A 24,312-nucleotide genomic window follows, 5' to 3' on the forward strand; every position below is an offset into this window, starting at 1 on the left:
TCTAGTTTAGAGAAAAAGTCATGTCCCATAGAGATTACACAGAAAATACATGTGATATGAAAAAAACAATTATAATCTGTTTTATCTTGCTAAATTTTAACTTTCATACCTTTTAATTATCATAAAGGATCATGTAAGAGGTGGCAAAAAGAAAAAAAATGAAAAAAAAAATCATCTTTTCTACCCCAGGAATCGAACCTCCGCCCTCGAGAAAGCAAGTCAAATGCGTTATCCATTGAGCCACGATATTCCCCATAGAGATTACACGTAAGCAATTTTGAGAATTACAATTCCAATTTTGCAAGTGAAATACGGGCATGATCCCGGCATCTGATCAAAAAATGAAGGGCACACTTCCGATAGCCCAGAATCTCAGCTACAGCATGTTAAAAGCTCAAGGAAAGCTGACAAGAAAAAATGGAGATATGGCTCACGAAATAGAGGAATGTCGAATCTAGTTTTGGGAAAAAGTCATGTCCCATAGAGATTACACGCAAAATGAGGAAAAATGACATGCCTCTTTTCATCGCTGTTTTACGCAATGATGCGTTTCTCAAAACGAATATTCATGTAATTGAGGAGAAAAAGTACATTATAAACTACAACATATTGAAATCTGGGCGAAAAATGATCTATATTCGAGAAGTTACAGCCAAATTTGCATAAATTTGATGACGTCATTTTTGAAAAAAATGAAATTTTTAGTTTGGGCGCCTATTTGATGACGTCACGATATAATTTAGGGACAATGGTGACATGAAATCAAATCTACAACTAATACTCTATCGATATATGAAAAAAAATTGGGGGTCAACGGACTTTCTAAAGAGCTACAGTGAATTTACAATAGGCATGTTTTTGCCCATATATGGCCTATAGTAAGAGCTCGCGCGCACACGTGCTGCAAACTTTAACGGGTGTTAATTTCTATATTAATGGTCGTAGAAGGTTGATCAAGGTATCAAATTGTTCAGAATTTTATTTTCAATGCAAAGATATTAAAAGAAACGGTTTTTCTGCGTTGCGTTAAGGTGTAACGCGCGGAAACGCGCGCGCATCCGTGCGCGCGCGCACATTTTTGAAATGCTTAAAATGACCTGAAACGTTCCCAAAAAAAATTATAGGTCATTTGGACGATTTTTTTACCTTTGACGCGCGCGTACGCGCGCGTCATGACCTCCAGGTGACCTTTGATGACATTGACAGTTGACCCTTGACATGAAGTTAATGTCATGTAAATATTGTTAATTTTTGATAATTGATAATGAAGATATGATCAAATGAAGAATTTTACAAAATGGCGCGTAGATGACGTCATCATGGCCATATGACCTTGAAAAGCTTATTTTGAGGTCTCTATGATAGATTCTATATATGACGAAAAAATCAGCAAAATTGATTCAGCCAATTTCGAGAAAAGTTGGCGACAAACATAGGTGCCAAGAATAAAGAAAGAAATAAAGAAATAAAGAAAGAAAATTCTGACGAAAACAATAGGTGATCTGTCATAGACAGACCACCTAATGAAAAAAAAATCATCTTTTCTACCCCAGGAATCGAACCTCCGCCCTCGAGAAAGCAAGTCAAATGCGTTATCCATTGAGCCACGATATTCCCCATAGAGATTACACGTAAGCAATTTTGAGAATTACAATTCCAATTTTGCAAGTGAAATACGGACATGATCCCGGCATCTGATCAAAAAATGAAGGGCACACTTCCGATAGCCCAGAATCTCAGCTACAACATGTTAAAAGCTCAAGGAAAGCTGACTAGAAAAAATGGAGATATGGCTCACGAAATAGAGGAATGTCGAATCTAGTTTTGGGAAAAAGTCATGTCCCATAGAGATTACACGCAAAATGAGGAAAAATGACATGCCTCTTTTCATCGCTGTTTTACGCAATGATGCGTTTCTCAAAACGAATATTCATGTTAACTGAGGAGAAAGAGTACATTATAAACTACAACATATTGAAATCTGGGCGAAAAATGATCTATATTCGAGAAGTTACAGCCAAATTTGCATAAATTTAATGACGTCATTTTTGAAAAAAATGAAATTTTTAGTTTGGGCGCCTATTTGATGACGTCACGATATAATTTAGGGACAATGGTGACATGAAATCAAATCTACAACTCATACTCTATCGATATATGAAAAAAAAATTGGGGGTCAACGGACTTTTTAAAGAGCTACAGTGAATTTACAATAGGCATGTTTTTGCCCATATATGGCCTATAGTGACAGCTCGCGCGCACACGTGCTGCAAAGTTTAACGGGTGTTAATTTCGTTATTAATGGTTGTAGAAGGTTGATCAAGGTATCAAATTGCTGAGAATTTTATTAGCAATACAATGATATTAAAAGAAACGGTTTTTCTGCGTTGCGTTAAGGTGTAACGCGCGGAAACGCGCGCGCATACGTGCGCGCGCGCAAATTTTTGAAATGCTTAAAATGACCTGAAACGTACCCAAAAAATTTTATAGGTCATTTGGACGATTTTTTTACCTTTGACGCGCGCGTACGCGCGCGTCATGACCTCTACATGACCTTTGATGACATTGACATTTGACCCTTGACATGAAGTTAATGTCATGTAAATATTGTTATTTTTTGATAATTGATAATGAAGATATGATTAAATGAATAATTTTACAAAATGGCGCGTAGATGACGTCATCATGACCATATGACCTTGAAAAGCTTATTTTGAGGTCTCTATGATAGATTCTATATATGACGAAAAAATCAGCAAAATTGATTCAGCCAATTTCGAGAAAAGTTGGCGACAAACATAGGTGCCAAGAATAAAGAAAGAAATAAAGAAAGAAAATTCTGACGAAAACAATAGGTGATCTGTCAGAGACAGACCACCTAACTATAGCAGGGATTTAATATTGTTGTGAGAAATATCATGCAAGTTAGAATGTAATCATGGACTTTCAACTTATACACTTCAACACATGCTCCTGTGAGAATTGCTATATCTGATATCAACTGGCTCCAATATAGATTACATACCTAAATTTCAACAAACTTTATAAGGTAACAGATGTTTAGTTGCATTCTTGGCCCTAGTCTTGTATGTTTAAGAAAAAAAGCCAACTATATTTCATCAATTGATAATTAGTAAGAACTTTGTTTAGCCAATTGAGTATTTTAACAATTCTTATAACTTGCAAAAAAAAATTTAATCAGGTTCCATGCAAGAAGGGGAGCGTTTCATGAAAGGACTTGTCAGACATTTTATTCGACGAGTCCTTTTTTCATCAGCCAATCAAAATCTAGGAAAGATGTCAGATCTGTCAGAAAAGCATTTTCACCTTGATAGATATAAGATGATTTAAATTCTTTTAAGGACTAGTATCAGCATAAATGTAAAAGCTCATTGTTATCAGAAAGGGACTTAGAAAATGCAATGAACTGAAAGTATTCAGAGATAAAAGATTTATGTTAATTTTGTGATTAGATATTTATGACTTGCCTTGATGTTAGTGCTTGTATTTTTGTTGTAAAATTGCACAATTGGAAAAGTGCTGCTAAATCTATTAAATGTTATTTTTGTTCCTCATTTTGTCACCTAAAAAATAGTAATTACTAGTCAGCTTCAAGTCACAAATATTGATAAATGGTATGAAACGGAAAGTTATAGACCCTGCTCCCCATGAAATTCTGTTTCGTTGTTGCCAGCCTTTTATTATTTCTCATTGTGTGTCTTGTTTGTTGAATATTTTTTGTTCCCAATTTATTTTTTCCACCCACTATTGTGGCACAGTTTTGGTCAGCAACGGCACGGTTTTAATGACTGGTCCCAAGAACGGAGGGGGCCAGTCGATGGTCATGGTAGAGAGCATTACCGAGACAGGTAAGGCTCTCCCCCCCCCTTCATACCTTCCCCCCATCCGCTCATCCCCTTACATTAGCTTCATTTGCACAGACTATTTTATGCATCAGATTTTTTAGGGAGAGAGGTGGGGGGGGGCAAAGATTAAAAATATGGTTTGTCTCAGTACACTTTTGTGTACTAAGACTTGTGTGTACTAAGACAAATATAAAATGTTCATTATTAACCATCACAGGTTATATTTGGATAATGAAGTCATTCTTTTTGGTGGTTATCGGAAGTAGAGGTTCATTGGCCTGTTTCTTAAAGGTCAAGTCCACCCCAGAAAATTGTTGATTTGAATCAATAAAGAAAAATCAAATCATAACGCTGAAAATTTCCTCCAAATCGGATGTAAAATAAGTTATTACATTTTTAGTTTCGCTAATTTTTCACAATACATTTATGCACATCAGTGACATGCAAATGAGAGAGTCGATGCTGTCCCTCACTGACTATTTACTTTGTTTTGTTTGAATCATACAATGCTATGACTTATACAGATTTGATAAGGAACAACTTGAATTCACCATTAACTATTAAACTATTGGTAATTCCACATGTTCAGGGAGGAATAAAATGTTCTTTCACTGACAATAAGGAGAAAATTCGAATTTTTAACATTTCACATAATAAAATATTTACAAAAGAAATAGTGAGTGGGTGACGTCATCAATCTGCTTATTTGCATACCGACCAGGATTTGCATATAAATATTTTGTGAAATTATGTGAAACTTTAAAATATTATAACTTTCTTATTTTACATCCGATTTTGATGAATTTTCAGTGTTATGCATGTTCGATTTTCCTCCTTTCATTCAAATCAACTTTTTGTTTGGGTGGACTTGTCCTGTAAAGCAACTTTACCATTATAGTATTACCATGTTAACTTTGTTTTAAATGGCTGATGAGCCCTGTTACAATGAAAGCTAATGACCAAGTCAACAATCACAGATGCATGATGTGGTTTAGTTTGCACTGTTTTTTTTTTCTACCACAATACATCTCTCCACTACATGGTGCTAATCTAGCTTACTGTAGTAAACATTAATTTTTCTAATCCATTTTGTAAACCAGCACACTTATTCCATTATTCATTTTATGATTAATACCTTTGCACCAAATGTTTTCCGATACGACCTTCCTTATATATGTTTGACTTTCATACCTTGTAATAATGCTAGAAATTTCAGTATATTTATGGGTGCTCAAAATTCCAGGGTGGACCATGTGATTAGTTAGGCCTATATAGCATTTTTTCATATTGGTAAATCTTCTACATTATATTTTTCAAATTTCCGTTCATCACTATTATTATGGGTTTAAAAGCACAAACTTACATGTACATCTCTTTTCTATATAGTGAAATAGATATATTCGTCTCAACCAAGCGAGGGGTATCATTTCCAAAACAATTTCAAAAAAAAATTATGTTTCTGCCTCAATGTATTCAGATAGATATTGCACGTATGTAATATGATTTGAAAAATTATATGCACATTTTACCCACAAGCATGAAAGTTTGTAAAGTTATTTATTGTTTAAAATATTGCACAGTGATTGGGTCACTGATAGCTAATAAAAATGTTTAAATGTTGAGATATCGAATTGAATATTGCAGTCTGTTACCTGTGATATTATACAGTGCTGCTGACATGTCCCTGAATTATAACAAGTACAGATGTCACCAGCTCAGAGCAAATATAAACTGGTTTTACTGCACAATTTTAAGCATTCAGACTAAAGAAAACCACCATTTGTGTATTTTAAAGTAATTCTTAAAGTGCTTATTCGTGCAAAAAAAGGTGATAAGTTTTTTATTCATCATTTAGATGTATTTACTTTTGTTTGTATTTCTCATTAATTTGAATATATTTGGGTTTAGCTTTTCAAACTGATCTGTATGGACTGTGTATGATGAGAAATGGTTGTAGCTCTATATTTGGTACCATTCCAGCTTGTAACAATATATCTCACACAATGATAAATCACCTTAACAAAAAATTTCTATAGTTTTTGCACATTTGACCCATCACTGTAAACATCTATATTGTCCACTTTTTATCTCTCTCTATATCACCCGTTTGTTTCTTCCAGTTACCATCTTGTTTTAGCAGTATTATACTGCCACAGAGATTTAAAGTGTTGTGAAGTATAGGAACTATGTTTATGTTCTTTGAATAAACAAAACCAGTCTCCTTTCACCTAGTTTATGGGTTTGGTATAGGGTGTCATCTTGACGCCCGTTTTTATAACCCTCACCTTCCCCATTTAAAATGTCAGATATATGGGGGGTTCGGAGGCTATCAAGTGCAGTTCAAGAATGTTAGCACCTTGTTGAGTAATGCATAGAGATTTATCATTGCATTTTAAAGGACCAGTTTGCTCTGTGAAATTAAAGCCATTTGTGTGTAAAAATCAAAGTTCAATTGGGCTTCATCCTTTGTTTTATCAGATGAAATTATAAATGGTTGTAGGATATTTGTAGAAAAAAAAATTTATTATCTTTTATTTTTTATTAACAGTTTAATCCCCCTTGTTCATTGGAGTAGTTTGCTCAAACACTGTCAAGTCTAAATTGTTATTAATATCCATTCTTGGTTTAAGGATTTAGTATATAGTCTTTACATGTTTAAATCTTGTGCAGTAGGATTTTTCTTGCATTTGAAATAAGGAAAGCTCACAATTTAGGCTAACTGATATAAAGATCAAAAAGGATTTAGAAAGCTTTCTCTTCCATCGTTATCATGGCAAGGCAGAATTATATTTCCCTGTTTGAAACGATACTTGATCCTCATAATTTCATTGTAAAGAGGTTACTTGGGCAGTTGCCAGCTTAATAATTTTTATCGTGTTGGAAAACAAAAACATGTTTCTCTGCTTGTGGTACATAGACTTTCAGGAAAAGCACATTCCAAGTTGTCACTAACACTTATACTCCATAGATTTATTTTCATAAATTTTATGAGAAGATATTATGCTTTTGAAATGCAAACAAACTATAGATTGTTGAGGTTAGGTCTAGTCTCTTTGGTCTGTACATTGCACAATATTAGGAATTGAACTTTTTCATACAATAGATGAAGTTTTATGTTGACAGGAGTGTAGGAGACGAAAGTGAAGCGAAAGTGGCATATTGTCTCAAAATTTTCTGTTATTTTAATATTTTTTTTAAAGATAGACATGGATTAAAGCATGTATATATAAGTTGTTCCAAGTGCTACTTATATTAATCATTCAACATGATCATTGTCAGAATAGAGAGAGGTAGTTCTGAATAGTTGTGGTTCGACACATTGTCTTTTAATAAATAGGAGATAGTTCATCAATGTCCTCTACTCCAAGGGCCCATTGCAAGAAGAATTGCAATCAAACAGAAATCCCCAAATCAAAGTAAACTTGAGTTTCAACCAATTAGATTCATTAGTCTTCTGACTTGCCTTCATAACATCTCAGAGTATATGTTCATATCCAAATTTTGATATTTCACCTCATTTAGTGAATCAATGCTGGTGTATGTAGTGTGACTAAAAAATATATCAATTGAATTCTCAGTTACATGATGTACATAACGCATTATCTCATTGGTCAGATCATGCTTATTGGGCAGGCTCTATAGCTCATTATTCAGTGAGATTACACATCATGTGCACATTTACAATTGGATCATGACTCTTGCTCTGACTTAACTCTTTTGTGGACCTCCCCCCCCCCCCTCAATGTTGGATAGCTTAATGAGTGTTTGAAAGAACCTTGTGTTGGTGGAAGACTGCCCAAGGCCAACATCTTAGGTGACAACAGTGCTTGGTATAGGAATGTATAAAAGAAGCAAATGTGATGTCATAAATACCTACTACTGAACATAATGTTCCTAAGTCTATTGTAACAATACATTACAGAGCAAGGAGAATGGACTGTCTCCCTTAAAAGCTTGTCAAATGCAACACCTTGGCATCAAGTTCTTTTGAACTATTACTTTAACATCTGAGATCAACATCGGTGTCAAGGCGTCTCGCTAAACTCTTACTTCTCCTTTGTGTGTAAGGTCATGCACAAGTTCAAACCCACATGTGAAGGCCAAAACAACAGTGTTTTTTATTGCCATATACAAACAATCAATCATTGGTAATCATTAAATCTGATTTACTTTCTACACCTTTGTGCAGGGTGGCCATAAAAGTGTCTACTGACCAAGTGATTTATGAACATACAGTGGTAATTGTAATCTAAAGTTCTTACCAAATTTCTCCCACTTTTTTTTCTTTGGTTCTCTTTGTATCCTATTCCCTCTTTTTCATTTTTCTTTGGTTTCATTCTGCAAATCATTTTATCTCACTCTGAATTTTCTCATATTCTTCTCATCCCCCCTCTCTATCTCCCTCTGTCTGTCTCTCCTTTTCTCTCTTTATTTCACCCTCTTCTCTTGCTTTTTCCCTTCCCTCATTTTCCATTTGCCTTCCCTCCGTTGCTTTCCACCTCCCTCTCTTTCTTCATCCTGTCAATCACTTTTTATCTCTTTGTCTTTCTTTATTGCATCACAATGGAAACTCCTACCTGTCTGTCTTCAGGTATGGGTCCAGTGATGGAGGAGGGGGTTACAATCGCCAGCACTTTGACAACCACAGGTTTAGTGGAACGTACCATCCAGGTGCTGGGGGTGACAGCAGGTATTCAAGGGACAGAGAGGATTCACATGGAAGGTGAGGGAGGAGCTGGCTTGTAGTCCTTTTTTATAGGTCTATTAAAGCCAATTATTCACTAATCCTTATGAATTGATTTGTGCAAAGGTATAAACAGACGATGACGATGATGTGGGAGAAATTAGGTTTTGAAAGTTAGATCACTCAATTTATGCAGAACTCGAATGCATAAGTTGTCCATTTTGAAAACCCGTTTTTGTTTTGTTATAAATAGGGTGGGTAGGCATCATTTTATGCATATCTGTTCTCTAGGCACTAGTCTATTGCATATTGTTGTATAGCCGTATTGAAGAATACAATTTTTTATGAAAAGCATGTTAGTAATTTTGTCTTGTTTAGAAAAATATTTGTGTTTGGCTGCGTATTATTTATGGTCCCCTGGACCTCATTTGTAAACACAAAATACACAATTATGTATTGTATTTCCCATCAATCTTCCTACACTATCCATATTCAGATATGACCACAAATGGGAGCACTCGTCCCAGGGGCCCAATCACAATAGACATTACCACCGAGGAGGGGATGAACACCGCCGTCACAACGACAAGCCAGACGGCAACGCCCACGAGGATCAGCCGCCCCACTTCCAGAGGTCAACATCGGCTGAGTCTAAGAAGAGGAAGATGGAGCATCGGGTGGACCGGGGAGGGAGTGACCCCCACCATCGGAGGGAGTCGGGAAGGGGGGACATGTGGTCTAGTGGTGATCACGCCAGGTAACAGATGGGGATAAGGGGCTGGGTCAGCCGGCCTCGGTCTATGTAGTGTACAAACAGTAGAAATCATACTCAGAAAATAAAATCTATTTGCAGGATAGACTATCTCACTTGTCTGGTTGTTTTTTTTTTTAAGGATAGGACCTCTTCGTGTTGTACAGGCCTGAATGTAATCTACGACAGAAGACATTTGTACAGATAGTGTTTATCTAATAATTGTTGAAGATCTGTCATTCAAGATTTATGGATATTGTATTTTGCAAAGCCATACTTGGCCAGCTTTTCCCCAAGCGTGATTGAGTGACAATCTGCTGAGCATCATGTAACTTGTTTCCAATCTCCTGATGAAGACTCGTTGATGGTAAACTTCATTAGAACATTATTTTTTTATCAGTTACGAAAAATGGCTGTTAGTGCTGAAATACTTTGCAATCTGATTTTAAAAGTTGTTTGTTGAATTTTAATAACATTCTGCAATGGTATTTCATTCAGTACATGTAAGCTGAGAGAGAAACAGCAATATTACATAACATTTGTTTATCATCAAAGTAAAATAGAGTATATGTGTTGAAAGACATGTGTTTAGGTGGTAACTTGAAAAGATGAAATAGTGCAAGGAAAGAGAAGAATGTTATGTGTCTCTGGGCCCTTTTTTTTATCAAACTTGTTATTAATCAAAGTGATGAAGCATTAAAGCTTGTGCTACATGCTTCTGAAATAATACCATATGCTTGACTTACAAGTAATTTTTCGTACTGTACTAGCAGTTTATTTTTGCTGTTTTGCTTGCCTGTATATAGGCTCCACTTACCTACTGCAGTGGTATTTACATCAACACGTTAAATCTTGAAATTTTTAAATAAAAGTTTCTATTTAAAAGATCAAAATTCAATTCTATGAAACATGCACATATAAGAGTTCTCAATTGCCATCAATCATTTGACTACAATTCCTTGTCAATGAATTTGAATAGTACTTCACTGTTATGTTAATTTTCCCTAATTGCATTAACCGTTTTCAAATTGATTAAAGACATGGTTTATCAAATGTTGAAATCATTTAACATTTTCAAGTCAAGAATGCATTCCACTTGTGGTAATAACAAGTTTGATAAAAGAGTCCCTGACTATTGGGATGTTGCAAAAACTTGCAATTACTTGCCATTGATCGCAAGTCAATTTCAGATCTCAAAGTCAATTGAAAGTCATACATTTCATTGGAAATTTGTAACTGATTGATTGTCTGCTTCCTGCATTAAGAAGTATGAAATGATTTGCTTTAGTTTAAATTGATCTACCACTTGTAAATTTGCTCTGAAATTTGCGATCGATTGCAAATATTTTCTTGCAACACCCCCTATGTGTAGTGTGAATGAAGGTCCTTCTTTTAATACTTGCCATGTACTAGCCCCCTAATGCCTTTGACTGCAGAATCTTAAAATCTCATTTTATGAAGATCATCTATGAATGTTATCCTGATATTCTGGGATAAACCATTAATAACAATGCCCCTTTGTTTTGCATTTGCGAGTCTTTATCATAGCCCTTCCTTGTAGAAGTTTGCCATTATTTTGCCGATTGAGTTATAGATGAAATTAGAGGTCTAGCTTCAACTTTGATGGTTCTAAGCTTTTCTATTTCATTGAATACTAAATATTTTTTTACCATTTTTTGGAAAGTACTCTTCCATACTCTAAAGGCACAATATCTGTTATTGTTGAGCAATGTTATTGAGAGACGATAAAACTAAATTAAGATGCACAAGTCCTACTTAATTAGTACAGTATCTATCACTAACGTAGCAGCAAATAAGATTGTAGTTTTAGTTAGGTAGAGAATTCTACTTAATGAAAATAGCGATGCACTTTATGCCTCTGCTAACCCTGGGTGGTTGCCATAGGTAGGTGGTATTGCTGGGTCTTCGGGTTGGTCTGTATGTGCATTAAAGTAAAGAACTATTTCACAGATAAACTTCAAACTTTGGATTAAAAGTCAAAGGTTACAGAACCCAATTATGGAAAATGTTAGAAGTTAGGTCTAACATTTGTCAGATCTGGCTATGGTGAGGCTTAAATTTTGACTGCATCCAGTCAGCAATCCATCTATATAGTAACTGTTAGTTTAAATTAAAGTTTTTTAAAATTGAAATAGAGGTGCTATTACAAGTCATGCGATTCCTTGCTTATGAGAAAGAAAAAAAAAAAAACAATGTCATACCATGGACCTAGGTCCATGGTCATACCAGCCCATACCAAGTTCTGTACCAATTTACCTTAACACTTTGATTCAGCATACTGGTGGGAATATGGATGAGAAAAATAGTTTCAAAAAGCATAGTTACTATTATTTTCATATACTGTTTAAATATAATTGAATCTGTTGACAATGATATCAAAGTCAATTTCATTATTTTTTAAAGCAAATTGAATCATGTAGAGCTATTGAATTTTATTCCACCATGATTGATATATACAGTTGTGCAATCAAGTCTCAACAGGGCATGCTCTGCTTGTAGATGGGAACATGCCATTATTATAACAATCAAAAGCTACATCATGAATATGTCACTCTGTAAAAGTAAACATAACGTATATTGTGATACGAATTTGGAGGACTATTCTACCGTATTTAGGGGTATAGGGAAACAAAGCCCACTGTGTACTATATGATTAGCCAGCAACACAATTAACACGAAAACATAGTAGTAACTCGATGTTGACATGTATTTAAAACATGAACGAATATACTAACCAATGTTTGATTTTCTTGTGAATACCAAAGTTGAATATTCATGAATTTTATGAACCCCTGTAGGTTTTATAAGTGAAAGTAATCCTGACTGTGATGTGACAGCATCTATTGTACTTTCGTATGTTGAGTGAATCTAGGAACTGCCTTCTACACAAGCTTTATCAGAGGGTATGGTGGGAATTAAAGATAACTTTCTCATTTGAGCTTGGAACATCCATAAATAAATGAAGAGCTCCAATTTTAAGGCTCTGTATAGCTTGTTTGAATGGAAATTTTTATTTTTTAGATTTTTTCTATTTCATCCCAACATATTTTAGCTCTGCATTATTGATGTTTTGAGTTTAGGTTAGCCTGCTCTACAATGCCAAAAAATGAAAATAAAAATGTTAAAAGTTCCTTTTAATGCCAAATACTTTAACATTCCACTATTAGTTGTAGAAGTCTGGCAAACTAAAACTTCCTTTACAAAAAGATTTATGTCACATTTTTTCCAGCTGTGCATGTTGGAGTGCAACATTTGAGGGGATGAACAAGAGTCCAAAATGCTCGAGTCTCACGCATAATGCGTGAGACTTGGTAGCTCTGCATATGAAGTAGGCATTCTTTCTGAGAAAAGACTAAGGCAAGGATTTTGATGTGCTTACTATGCCACACATTATAGTAGAACCCCCTGTGATGTAGAGCAGAGGTCAGCTTGTTGTCTGTATATGTATAAAACAAATAATGCAGATTTTTATTTTTTGCTGTTAGTGATGATGCAGCCTTGTGCTTGTTGCATATTGTAAATGCCTTTGAGAGTGCTGCATCACCCCTAATACACTCGTAAATTTTCATTATTTGTTTTCTACACCTACTTTGAATACAGGCCCAAGTCTGCCTGTTTCCGAGTATGTTAAATACAAAATGAATTGCCGTATCCGATGCAGTCCTTTGGTGTATGTTTTGGTTAAGGTTGGAAGGAGATCTCATTAAGTTGTAAACATTTACACGACATGGTAAATAGTTAAAGCTAAACAGCAGCCTAAATTTTCATTGGAAAGGTTAATAGGGATGTAGAATTTCTTGTTACATTTGAATTGCATTGATTTCTTGACATATTTTTTATTTGTGTGTTTCCTGAAAGGAGTTACAGTATCGGTACTTAATCAAAAGTCATTTCAATTGCATTGCTGGATGCAGGATAGATGTTCCGTCGTGGTTTTATGTGGGATGCCTGCCAAAAGCTGTGGCTATGTTTTGGCCGAGGCCATTGTCAAAGCCAAGCGCACGTTATGCGATCCGATGTGACACAATTTTTTAATAAATCAAAGTTTGCGTTCAATTTGACATTTCCAAGAAGCAAAATTATTGTATTTGAAGTTCGGAATAATATTAGGAATAATAAAGTAATAATTTTGCTTTGCAGCAGGCCCTGTGTTCAGAGCAAAGTCCAAATCGGCTTCAAGTCGCAGGCGATGATGACATCGTTGTGATTTGGAATTGATTTTGCTTCTATACCTACAGGGAGGCTCGAACTTGACTGAATTCTGATTTCAGTAGTCCTATCACAATTCTGATGGCTAAGATATTATTGTTTGGAATGTTCATATCAAGTGTTATTGCAATTTCATTGAAATTTGGATGGCAACGAATCTCATGATGTGCGCCGGGCTTAAGGCTCTTTATGGGAGGACCTGTACAGTGGGTTACAATTCCTTAATTCTATTTCAGTCTGGAGGCTTAGAATTACTCATCAAACTTGTTTCTCCAGTTTTACTCGTAGGTATTATCTTGCAAATCACAGAATCGGGTAATTGAATATTGTGCAGAATATTTTTTGTTACATTCAGAGATCACTGTATATAACAAGTATGGTTTTCATTATTGGTGAGTCCAAGAGTTTTATAACGTTCATAATCAAATACAGCATCTACACAGAAGTAGTTAACAGCATTAGGTTGGAGGAAAGTGGTTGGATTAGACGTAACTGATTTGTATTTATTTGGTAAATAGGTATGTGTGGAGGCCAATGGTTTTGTTATTTGTAATAAAATTCAATGTAAAAATTAAAAAAATATTGTGTCACAACTCCAGTGAGTTTTATGAAACATTTGTACAGATGGATGTAATATTTGTGTACAGTATTCTGTAAAAAGGAACTAGATGCTATGATTTATACTTGAGTATGTTCTCTCATTATTTGCCTTGATATGTAGTGTCTTCGCTTTGTGATGAACTGGCATGTTGATGTGATTTTTTTGTTTAAATGTTTACAAGCATTATTTTTGTTAAGCTGCAAATAATGAGCAGAAAATTGTTGGTATTGTTTGTAAATAATAATATATGTATGAACAATGAATTACCATTTTCTGTGTGTACATAGATGATGATGATGACAATGTACATGTGAGGCGGCTTATTTGCCATAGTGGCAATGTTTGTCGCATATTCGTAAAAAATAAAAGATGCAGATAAATTGAGAAAAATGAAAGAAAGAAGTGTCATATTTGTGTTTCATTTCATCTAAGAATTAAGTTCATGAACAAAAAAGTCCATGATTAATAAAATCATTGAGAAAAGTATGTATGGACGTGGGAAAGTATTAAATCCTTTCTTTCAGTGTGGGGTGATGGCTTTGTGGTCAGTGAGATGAAAATTGTGCAGAGTCCTTAGGACTCCCTACTAAAGGTGTAACTCAGATTACATACATGTATAATTGTACTGCAGTAGTGTTATATGTAGTAGTAATTCTAGATGTATTAGAAGTGGTATTGGCTGTATTAGTGAGTCTGGTGTGATAAGAATATTTTACATTCTAACTCCACTAGAAGCGGTTGCCATAGGAAGGCTTGTTATTCTGAGGGGGAGGGTTACGGGTTCAAATCTAAATTCACGCCCAAGAACTGATATCCTCTGAGAGGAATCTAATTTCACTTCATTGTATGTTGTGATCACAATTTTTAAAAAAAGTTTAATGCAATTATGATTTAGTCTTCAATATATAACATTAACAAAGTAGGATGTCTCCGATCTGTGTAAAACTGATGACTTTAAAAATAGTTAATTTTGTTTCATTTACTGTGTTATTTCTTTGACCCTTTGGTATATGTGAGACTTTACACCTAAAAATTGCCAATGTAATAAAAAAACTCAAAATATATGTCGTGAAAGAATATCTTCTCCATAATAAGTTGATACCACTTTTATGTGATATATGTTTGAGCTTGCTTGTGTAGGAGGTATTCTTTGTTGTGATGTAAAATTTAATATGTGCCAAAGTAAGGCATAAATGAACCCAGATGCCCATGAAGTCATAATCCTAGAAGAGTTGAAAATGTCATTGCTTTAAAACATTTTCAATCAAATTAACATTGGAATAGATGCCATAAGTTGTTTATTAAACAGTAATCGGTAGAGCGGGGGCTTCTTATTCCGATGACCCGGGTTCGATTCCCACCTGGTGCGCAAGTGCCCTTTGGTAAGGCATTAATCCTCGGTACCAGGTCCTTCGGAGAGGACCTTAAGCCGTCGGTCTCTGGGTGCTTACAAGCATTCATGCTTTCTTAGCAATCAGGTAAAAATCACCACCAATACCCAAAACTGGTATTGACTGCAAACTTTTCTGGGTTAATAATAGCAGGGCCCGCTCTGGTAGACAGTTTTCAAAACTGAAGTGGCTACCCTGGGTAAATATACCTATTTTATCGTTATTAACTTTTGAAGAAAAAAAATCCAATGCATTTTACCATATTTACTGGAACTCTGCCTTCATGGGCATCTGATTCATTCGTATCTTACTTTGGTGATTATCAAATAAATATTCATATTGTTAATTTTTGAAAAAAGGAGATTTTGCTATGTATTTTTCTATGTTCACTGCATCTCATATACTAGTAGTAGTATGACTTTTTGGACATATGATTCATTCATTACACCTCCTCATTATCCAGATGTAAATACATACCACATAAAATTGGTATCAAATTATTCTGAGTGAAGATATGTTTCAGGACATGAGAATTTTACGTTCCGGGCATGTTTTGTCATTATATAAGCTTCTTGTGAGGTGTGAATTTTTGCCTGACTCACTCGGGTCATATTTGATGGCTTGGAACGGGATACCTGGAAAGTTCTACAGGTTCCCCTGGTCTGGGGAATATTGCATGGATCAAGGATGAGTTCAATATCCCATGAAGAAAAACTATCCACCCAGCCCCCCACCCACAGGATGATCTAAATAAAAAGAGAATATCGAACACTAAATTTGCGGAGCATATAGGCCAACCATTTGCATGTGTGTGGGGGTATGTCTGATATAGTATATCAATTAAGAGTGGCATGAGAATTTAAATGCTTAATTTTCATTTTTATGATAAACTACTTTTCTGTTCAAATTTGAAAACGTGCATAAATCAAGAGTAGGGTCTACCTTTATATATTTCTATGATCATTGGGGAGGGGGCATACAAAAATGAAAACTCTTAGCTCAACCCCAACAAAACCACAGATGAATTATAACCGGGGAATTTTATAACAGATTTTTATCGATATCATAGAAATATATACGTAAACGCTCTTTCTAAGATTGCTGTTATTTCTATCTATGAGGGCGCTATCCTAGTTATATTTTCTAACATTTATCTCAATGCGTGGGACCATGTTATGTTCGGTATAAGCAATGAGTTTATATTTTTGACTGATTTGTACGATTAGTGTATTTTCATGTATTGAGCACCGTTTTGGTGTGCTGGGCTCAATCTTAAGATAGATAATTCATGAATGCATTGTAAAAATAAGAAGGAAACTTCGGTAAGTCGAAACTATGTGTACTTAGGTATCTATACAATTGACGCCCCTACACACACATGCAGTTGTCATGGCCGAGCGGTTAAGGCGATAGACTAGAAATCTATTGGGGTCTCCCCGCGCAGGTTCGAATCCTGCTGACAACGAATTTTTTTTTTTTTATCTATCAGTACTATCACTCAACTAGTGAGCTAATACCTTTGTAAAATACTTAATTTTTTTTTTTTTTTTTTTTTAAAACAAGTGGACACCTAGTTACCAATAATGCAAATAGCATTTCCATTTATTTGAAAGCAGGATAAAAGAGCATTGTAGATTAAATGCCTCGCTCACGGGCATAGGAGCCGCGGCCGGGGATCGAACTCCGGACTTTCCATGTATAACCAGGCGCCTTAGACCACTCGGCCACGGCACCTCCACTGGTATATGAAATACGATTCAAAGAGAAAATATACAAAGAGTCTGTTATGTGGATTATTTCGATTCCAAAGAACTTTTCTGAATGAATCGACCTAAAATGAAACCCTATACGACCGCTATACAATGCTATATAAAAAAAGTTTACACTTTGAAAAAATCCCTGGGATTTAAAAAATATACAACATGTAGGTAATTTTTTTCACATATAATCTTGGGTTTGGGTCTCATCTATCTAATGAAATTAGAAGTTTTTACAGAATGTTACATTTTTGAGTAAGCACTGTCCATTTAAGCTCGCAGAAATCTGCGCAGAAATACTCCTTTTCACGCTGTGTAAAGGGGAAGGGCGAAATCAAACTTACCCTGCGAAGCATTTCTCATCCATTTCCCTTGCACTTTTAGTCAATTGAAATAAAACGGATACATTCAAGCATTTTGTAACAATTTTGCCACTCAAATTTAAATTTCAACACTTAGTAAGCACAACCTTTATCCTTTTTTGTGCCAGCTGGATCTGAGGACATAACTGAATCTGAACAAAAGTTTATATCAGACATCTCCAGCATTTTTTCAGTAAGTTTGTATCATTCAAAGTGGTTTTACATTTAATTTTTTCATATAATAATTGTTTCTCCACACTTTTCCAAGCTTGACAATGATTAACAAAATGAAAATGAAGCCTTAGCCAGTTCATGTAAATCACAGCTCAGTGTAAAGCACATATCGTCACAACGGCCTCGGTGTGCGGGGGAGTGGGGTGGGGCGCAATGCACTCTTTGAAGTGTTTTGGGCAAGGAAACAGCTTTAAAAGGGTAAAAGATGTCATCATATCAATTTTACTATATACCTAAATCCCATGTGTTCTTCGTGATTAAGGTCTACTTTTATTTGCATAACTTTTTCAAAGTCCTGCGCAAATCATTTTTCACTAACTTTTCAAAAGTAAGTGGATCTCACTCAAGCGGAAATATTTTTCGACAGTTATATCGTCATTTGTGGATCTGTTACAATGTTCAAATTTGGAAAATCTTCAGGATAATGATTTTACAAGATTTTTTCTAAGTGTAAACCTTTTTTTGATACGCACTGTTGTCAGCACTGACAAGTTGCTTTTCTCCGACGGTTACCATAGTAACAGTCAGAGGCCAGTGCCTCGGCCAATCAAAACCGGCCCGTCAAAACCAAGGATTTCACTAAATTGTCAGCAGCACTGACTATTTAGTCATTGCTGATGATCATGAAACACCCACCTGAAGTCTCCTTGAGAAAACGTGTTGACTGGTGGAGATGATAGCATTAAAACATGAGCGTGCCAAAACGAATTAGTTGCGGATTGGGTCTTATTGTGTGGAGTCCATCATAGGCCTAGATGCTAATAGAATTTCAGTTGAAAGTAGGCCTACATTAATTGGACCTGTCACATTCAGTCGCTCGTATAAAAATTTCATGCGTAACATTATGCAGATAATCATAAAGATACAACATATTCAATCCCCATTCTATGGTTACACTTCACCGCACCTTACTCTCCTAGCACAATTCCCATACTTCACCCCCACCCCAACCCCTTCCCGACAACGTTCTGTGTAAAAAAAATATGCCCATGTGAATATATTACTGTTGCCCACTTTTTGGAATAAACTAGAACCTCGGCAATAGTTGAGGGCGCATATCTCTGTGTCGGCAAACAGTGCCATCTTTTACCCGTTGCAGAAAGAGTTGTGTTTAAACCAGAGAGATAAACGCAAGTTAAAAAAATCAATCGCGAGTCCCAAATGCGCGCTGTTGATAAGTTGAAAATTAAAGGGGAAGTTCACCCTGACAAAAAGTTTATTGTAAAAATAGCAGAAAAAATAATAAAAATTATTGCCGAAGGTTTGAGAAAAAATCATCAAATATTTAAAAAGTTACTAGAATTTTAATTATTTGATTTGTGACGTCATATGCGAGCAGCATTCCTACATAGTGAATGGTAAAAAATCAATGAAATGTCATTTTCTCAGAAAATTTAAAATTGTTTTCACTGTACCTTTTGTATATCAATAGACAAATCATTTCACACCCGATCATGAATAGAAAACAAAATGAAGTCATCAGGAACCATACACAATTTGAAATTCATGCATTTTATATTACATAACACATGGGGCAGCTGCTCGTTTATGACGTCACAAATCCAAAACTTTGAACTCTAATAACTTTCTTACTCTTTAACGGATTTTCCTCAAACCTTCACCAATATTTTTTACTATTTTTTCTGCTATTTTTACAACAAAGTTTTCTTCAGGGTAAACTTCCCCTTTAAGTTGCGAATGATTTTTTAGAGGTGCGATTGATTGCAACTCTTTCTGCAACGGGCCCCTTGAGAGTGTGTGATTGAGTTTTGCCAGTATCAATCAGAAATGATTATTTACGTCTGGACCGAAGTTTAACGTCACCATCCGAAAGACGTGACCAGGGCTCGAATCTCTGCATCAATTTGTAACTTCCCCACAGCTTGGATTACAGGCGCACGCCACAACGCCCAGTTAAAAGAGAGTTTCGACTGTAGCGGACTTACTTGTAGACTGTACTTTCACCAGTAAAATTTTGGGCGCGATTTCAATACCATACTTTGACTAAATTATTTTCATCAAAATCACAATTTGAATTTTCATATCATTCACTGACAATTTAAATATTTTTTATCATTTCAAAAAGTTCGCAATGAGTGATACATTATTGATCATTACTGATAATTGTTTGCGTGTTACTCATCGTGAGGTTCAAACTGCATTCTGCCCCCCCCCCCCGAAAAAATAATTTTCTCAAATCACGACCTCGAATGACCCAACTTCAAAATCATAGCAAGATGAGCTAACCAGGGTATAAAGAAACATATCTGGGCTGTTTTATTTTATTATTATTATTTTTTGTATTTCTATTTTTTTTTGGGGGGAGGTGGTATTTTATCATCCTTTCTTACATATGATTTTTTTTCCAATCCCACGACTATATACGGGCTGAAGACAACAATACATGAACCTGGATTATGCATGGCATACGATAGTCTTTCATAATTGATGTCGCTATACAAAGGGCAAAATACAATATACAGTATATTATGGAAGGATTCCATTATACATTGGAAGGATTATCTCCCTTATGTCAATTTTGTTTGTAAATTTGCGATAAAGGACTATTTTACCAACAGCCATTTTGAATGAGTGGGCATTCTTTTTGTGCGATGCTACAAGGACATTGACTCTTCTTGAATACCACAATTTTGCCTCATGCAATGCATAATTATTTGCATTAAAGTCTGTCTGGCTCTGAACCAGAAAACATCATTCTACACGATATTAATATCATAGGTATCGGTCTCCTGTTATTGCAGCTGTTTTCCTCAGGCAAGGGTCAAGACGTATCGATACCGTGTGAAATAAATCAAGGGTGAAGAAACTCAGAAAATATGCAGATTATTTTTGCCTAAAGATGCGGTTTGGGAATTTGGTGGTATAGAGAGAAAAAACCTCAATCATAATTGAGCAGTGATGAGAAAGTGAAGTGTCATGAATTATGAAGTATTAAAAGTAAATTATACATCATAGACCAAAAATTATGATTGTGAACTGTGAAATTCAAATTATGAATGGTGAATGTTTCATTAACGGGTTCAATTGACTCTTACCAGAAGAACGAGGGGCGGTCAAAATATTGACCATAAACATGATAAAAGGTGTGTTGTATGGATGATAGCAAGGTAAATTAAAGAAAATATCCATGATAAAATGCAATGAATAACGTATAAGCATGGAGCTAGTAATTTTTGGGGTTATCTGAAAAGCCTTTTCATGAATTGTAGTCTATTGGTCCAAAAAATGCGTCTTCATTTTAACATTGATGGGGCAATATTCATCCCGGTGACTTTTTCAAATCGTGCCCATCCTCCAACCTTTCTCCTCCTCTTTCTCATCCGCTGCTTTTTCTCCCTCCCCTTTCCTTTCTCCTTGTAACTTCCTACTCCTGGGCTTCCGATCCAACCATTTATCTTTTCTCCCCATTCCCTCTTCTTTCCATCCCCCCTCCTCTTACTTATTACTTTCTTCGCCCGCTACCCCCAAAGCACCACCACCACTTCGACTTATCATCATCATCATCATCAACGCCGTCGTCATGAAAACCATCAACACAATCGTCAAGAACACTATCACTTCCATTGATTACCCCATGATTGCACCAGCTCTCGTCATTGTCAACATGGTCAAGATCGAGTAATTGGCTTTCAGCACTTGAGGTCATTTTTACGATCCTTATACAAGTCATGTATAAGTAATGTATAATTAACGACTAATTAATGATAATTTTACACACAAAAAACCCAGCATTTTCAAATTCATCGTCGACATCATACAAAGGTCATTGTTCGATGGGTCAAGCAAGTCGGAATGGCCCGTGACTAGTAGCACTGCAGGTGGTCAGATTGATGACCAACGAAACATAGGACACCCTTGTTACCCAATTCCGTCACCAACCCCCCCCTCCTCCTCCTCCCTCATCTCTTCCTTTGTAGATTACTCTTGTCTATCATGTTTATACCGGCATTTCCAAATCCTAAATTTCTACTTTCTGGCAAATAAATTATGTAATCTGTATTACATTATGCAGTGAAATTATCGTTAATATTACGGTTGTCAATGGTATTGATAGATTCAGGTTTTCGATTTAGTTTATATAAAATGAAAGAAATGTATATAAAGAAAAAATTATTAACATTTTTGATGATTAAAATACAGAAATTAAAGGCGATTAATGAATGAGTAAAGATCAATTGATTCATTTATTGATTATAATATTAAACAGACAAATGGGAGATGATTATGAAGAAATTAATCAAGAGATTTGTGCAGGTAAACAGATGCGCAAATAAATGAATTAATAAATGGATGGATGGATTGAGGAACAGATAAATCGATGGGCGAGTTACCGAATGGGGGTCCGACCACTTGACCGAAGGTCCGCGAGGCCGAGGGTCCGCGAGACCGAAGGCCCGTGAGACCGAAGGCCCGCGAGACCGAAGGTCCGCGAGACCGACTTTTTCCCCTTCATCGGTTGCCGCGGTCGAGTGGTTTAAGACGCCTCGTTGCAGTGGCGTAACAGGTGCCTGTTAACGGGGGGGGGGGGGGGCGGGGGTGCCAAATAATACCCGGTAACTATATAGAATCAAAGAGACACATATCTCACCAACAAATTATAATGCGAGCACGCCTGCTCACCACCGCCCTAGCGGTGGTGCGAAACACGTACTGCGCGCACGAAATATAGGGGGGTGTGGTGCAGGGAGGGGGTGTTTCTGCTACTTACAGTATAAACTTACGATCAGAGGCGTCGATCCTGGGGGGATAAGGGGGGACAAACATATCGTTTTACCCCCCCCCCCCAATAATTTTGGATGTGTAAAAATAAAATAAGATTGTAATGTTAGACAGAAATCGGCAAGCGAAATTGATATGCACATTTCGTTCTTTATTCAAAATCGTGCTCAAAATATCCGTTTTTCAGAGTGGAATATAAAAATGTTCAGCTCGCGTTTCGCGCACGCATCACTTCTTTAGCAATAAACCCATACTTTTCATGATTAATGTCCCGTTTTCAGGTAAACCTAAAAAAAAACTCCCGCTTCGATTTGCAATAATATTTGGTTGGATATACATCTTGTTCTTTATTAAAAACGTCCATTAAACTTTCAATTTTTTTCAGATCGAAATATCAAAATTTTCAGCTCGCGCGCTTGCGTCAATATTATTGTTCTTTTAGTTACCCATCTTAATATTTGTTACCAAAATGCTTGGAATATCAAGCTTTCAACCGGCAACCGATGAAGGGAAAAAATCGGTCTCGCGGACCTTCGGCCTCGCGGGCCTTCGGTCTCGCGGACCCTCGGTCTAGCGGACCCTCGGTCTCGCGGACCTTCGGTCTAGCGGGCTGTCACCGATGAATGAATATCAAAATTGGTAAATAGATAACAATGAGATAAATTGAAAAGATAAACAAATACATTTCGTCTGGGCAAAATTGGCAATTGAATCACTCATGTCTGAGATCGATAACACATGCAATTTGACCATTACTCTTTATTAAACAAATTTATATCAGGATGATAAATCATGCCATCAGATACTAATACTTCCAATTAATGTGAAGAAAAACTAATTTTTTGTGATTTGTTTTTATTTACTTCGATATTTCTCATTAGCCTAGATTATGGCATATTTACTCGTAGGCAAGATTATATTTGTTTATTTCTGAATGTGGTTGTTCGACTAAAACCAACATTTGCGATAATTATAATTTACAATATCAAGATTTATTAACAAAATGTGCCTCCCGTATGTTTGCAGGCTATCTGGGAAGTATTATGGTTGTAAAATGATCATTTGGAGTAATAATTATGTATATCGGCAGTTTTATTGCAGAAATTGCTGTTGATATGTCATGTCTCAAACAATCCCTTTTATGGTGAAAGTAGAATGTTCATTTTTTTGTAGACTGTAATGGTTGATCTGTGCGTCCTTCAGTCTGTATACTGGATTGTCGAGTTTTATAACGGTTTCCAAAATAATTGTTTTGCTCAATTTCCTCGTCCGATCACTCAATAAGAGACTTGTAAAAATACAAAACATGAATGCCCGCTCTCTGATTCAATGACCATTCTATGTGATCCCCTCTCCCCATACATGGAATAATCATTGCGTCTGGACAGAATAATAAGAAGTCTAGCCTTTTACGTAACATTTTTATGTTCCTGGAAGGTGCACGAAACAATGGTTGGGGCGGACAATAACATTGTCATCCTTTAAGGGAGCTTAACACCTTTTCATTGAAAACGAAATTGGTTTTCGCGACCTATTCATGTTTTCAAAAAAGAAAGATGCAGCTAGCGCTCCACAAAACACGCATGCCACAGAATAATGGGCCCTTCTTCACTGAGCGAATCTGTATACGCTTCATTGTTCTGGCGTACAAATGGGGGTTGTCCTTCCCATCCCCCCCCCAAAAAAAAAGTTTCAC

At 35.9% G+C, this 24,312-nt stretch overlaps 1 protein-coding gene and 1 non-coding gene across 9 annotated transcripts in view; both read left to right on the forward strand.

The window, feature by feature from the left end:
• Positions 1-11,487, forward strand: part of LOC121415564 (chromodomain-helicase-DNA-binding protein 2-like) — a 54,978-nt gene extending 43,491 nt beyond the window's left edge. For 7 of the 8 annotated variants that reach the window (XM_041608820.1, XM_041608822.1, XM_041608821.1 and 4 more), the window contains 3 exons: positions 3,780-3,869; positions 8,458-8,589; positions 9,047-11,487. In XM_041608820.1, coding sequence (XP_041464754.1) covers positions 3,780-3,869; positions 8,458-8,589; positions 9,047-9,311 — 487 coding nt within the window. In that variant the 3' untranslated portion in view covers positions 9,312-11,487. The remainder of the gene's footprint in view (positions 1-3,779; positions 3,870-8,457; positions 8,590-9,046) is intronic. The other variant, XM_041608827.1, reaches the window with a different exon arrangement.
• A 5,419-nt stretch (positions 11,488-16,906) lies between these two features.
• On the forward strand, positions 16,907-16,988 carry TRNAS-AGA. The gene has a single exon. It is a non-coding gene; the product is annotated as a tRNA-Ser (tRNA).
• The last annotated feature ends 7,324 nt before the right edge of the window (positions 16,989-24,312 follow it).

Source organism: Lytechinus variegatus, chromosome 5 (genome assembly GCF_018143015.1).
Source record: "Lytechinus variegatus isolate NC3 chromosome 5, Lvar_3.0, whole genome shotgun sequence".
Lineage (NCBI taxonomy): Eukaryota > Metazoa > Echinodermata > Echinoidea > Temnopleuroida > Toxopneustidae > Lytechinus > Lytechinus variegatus.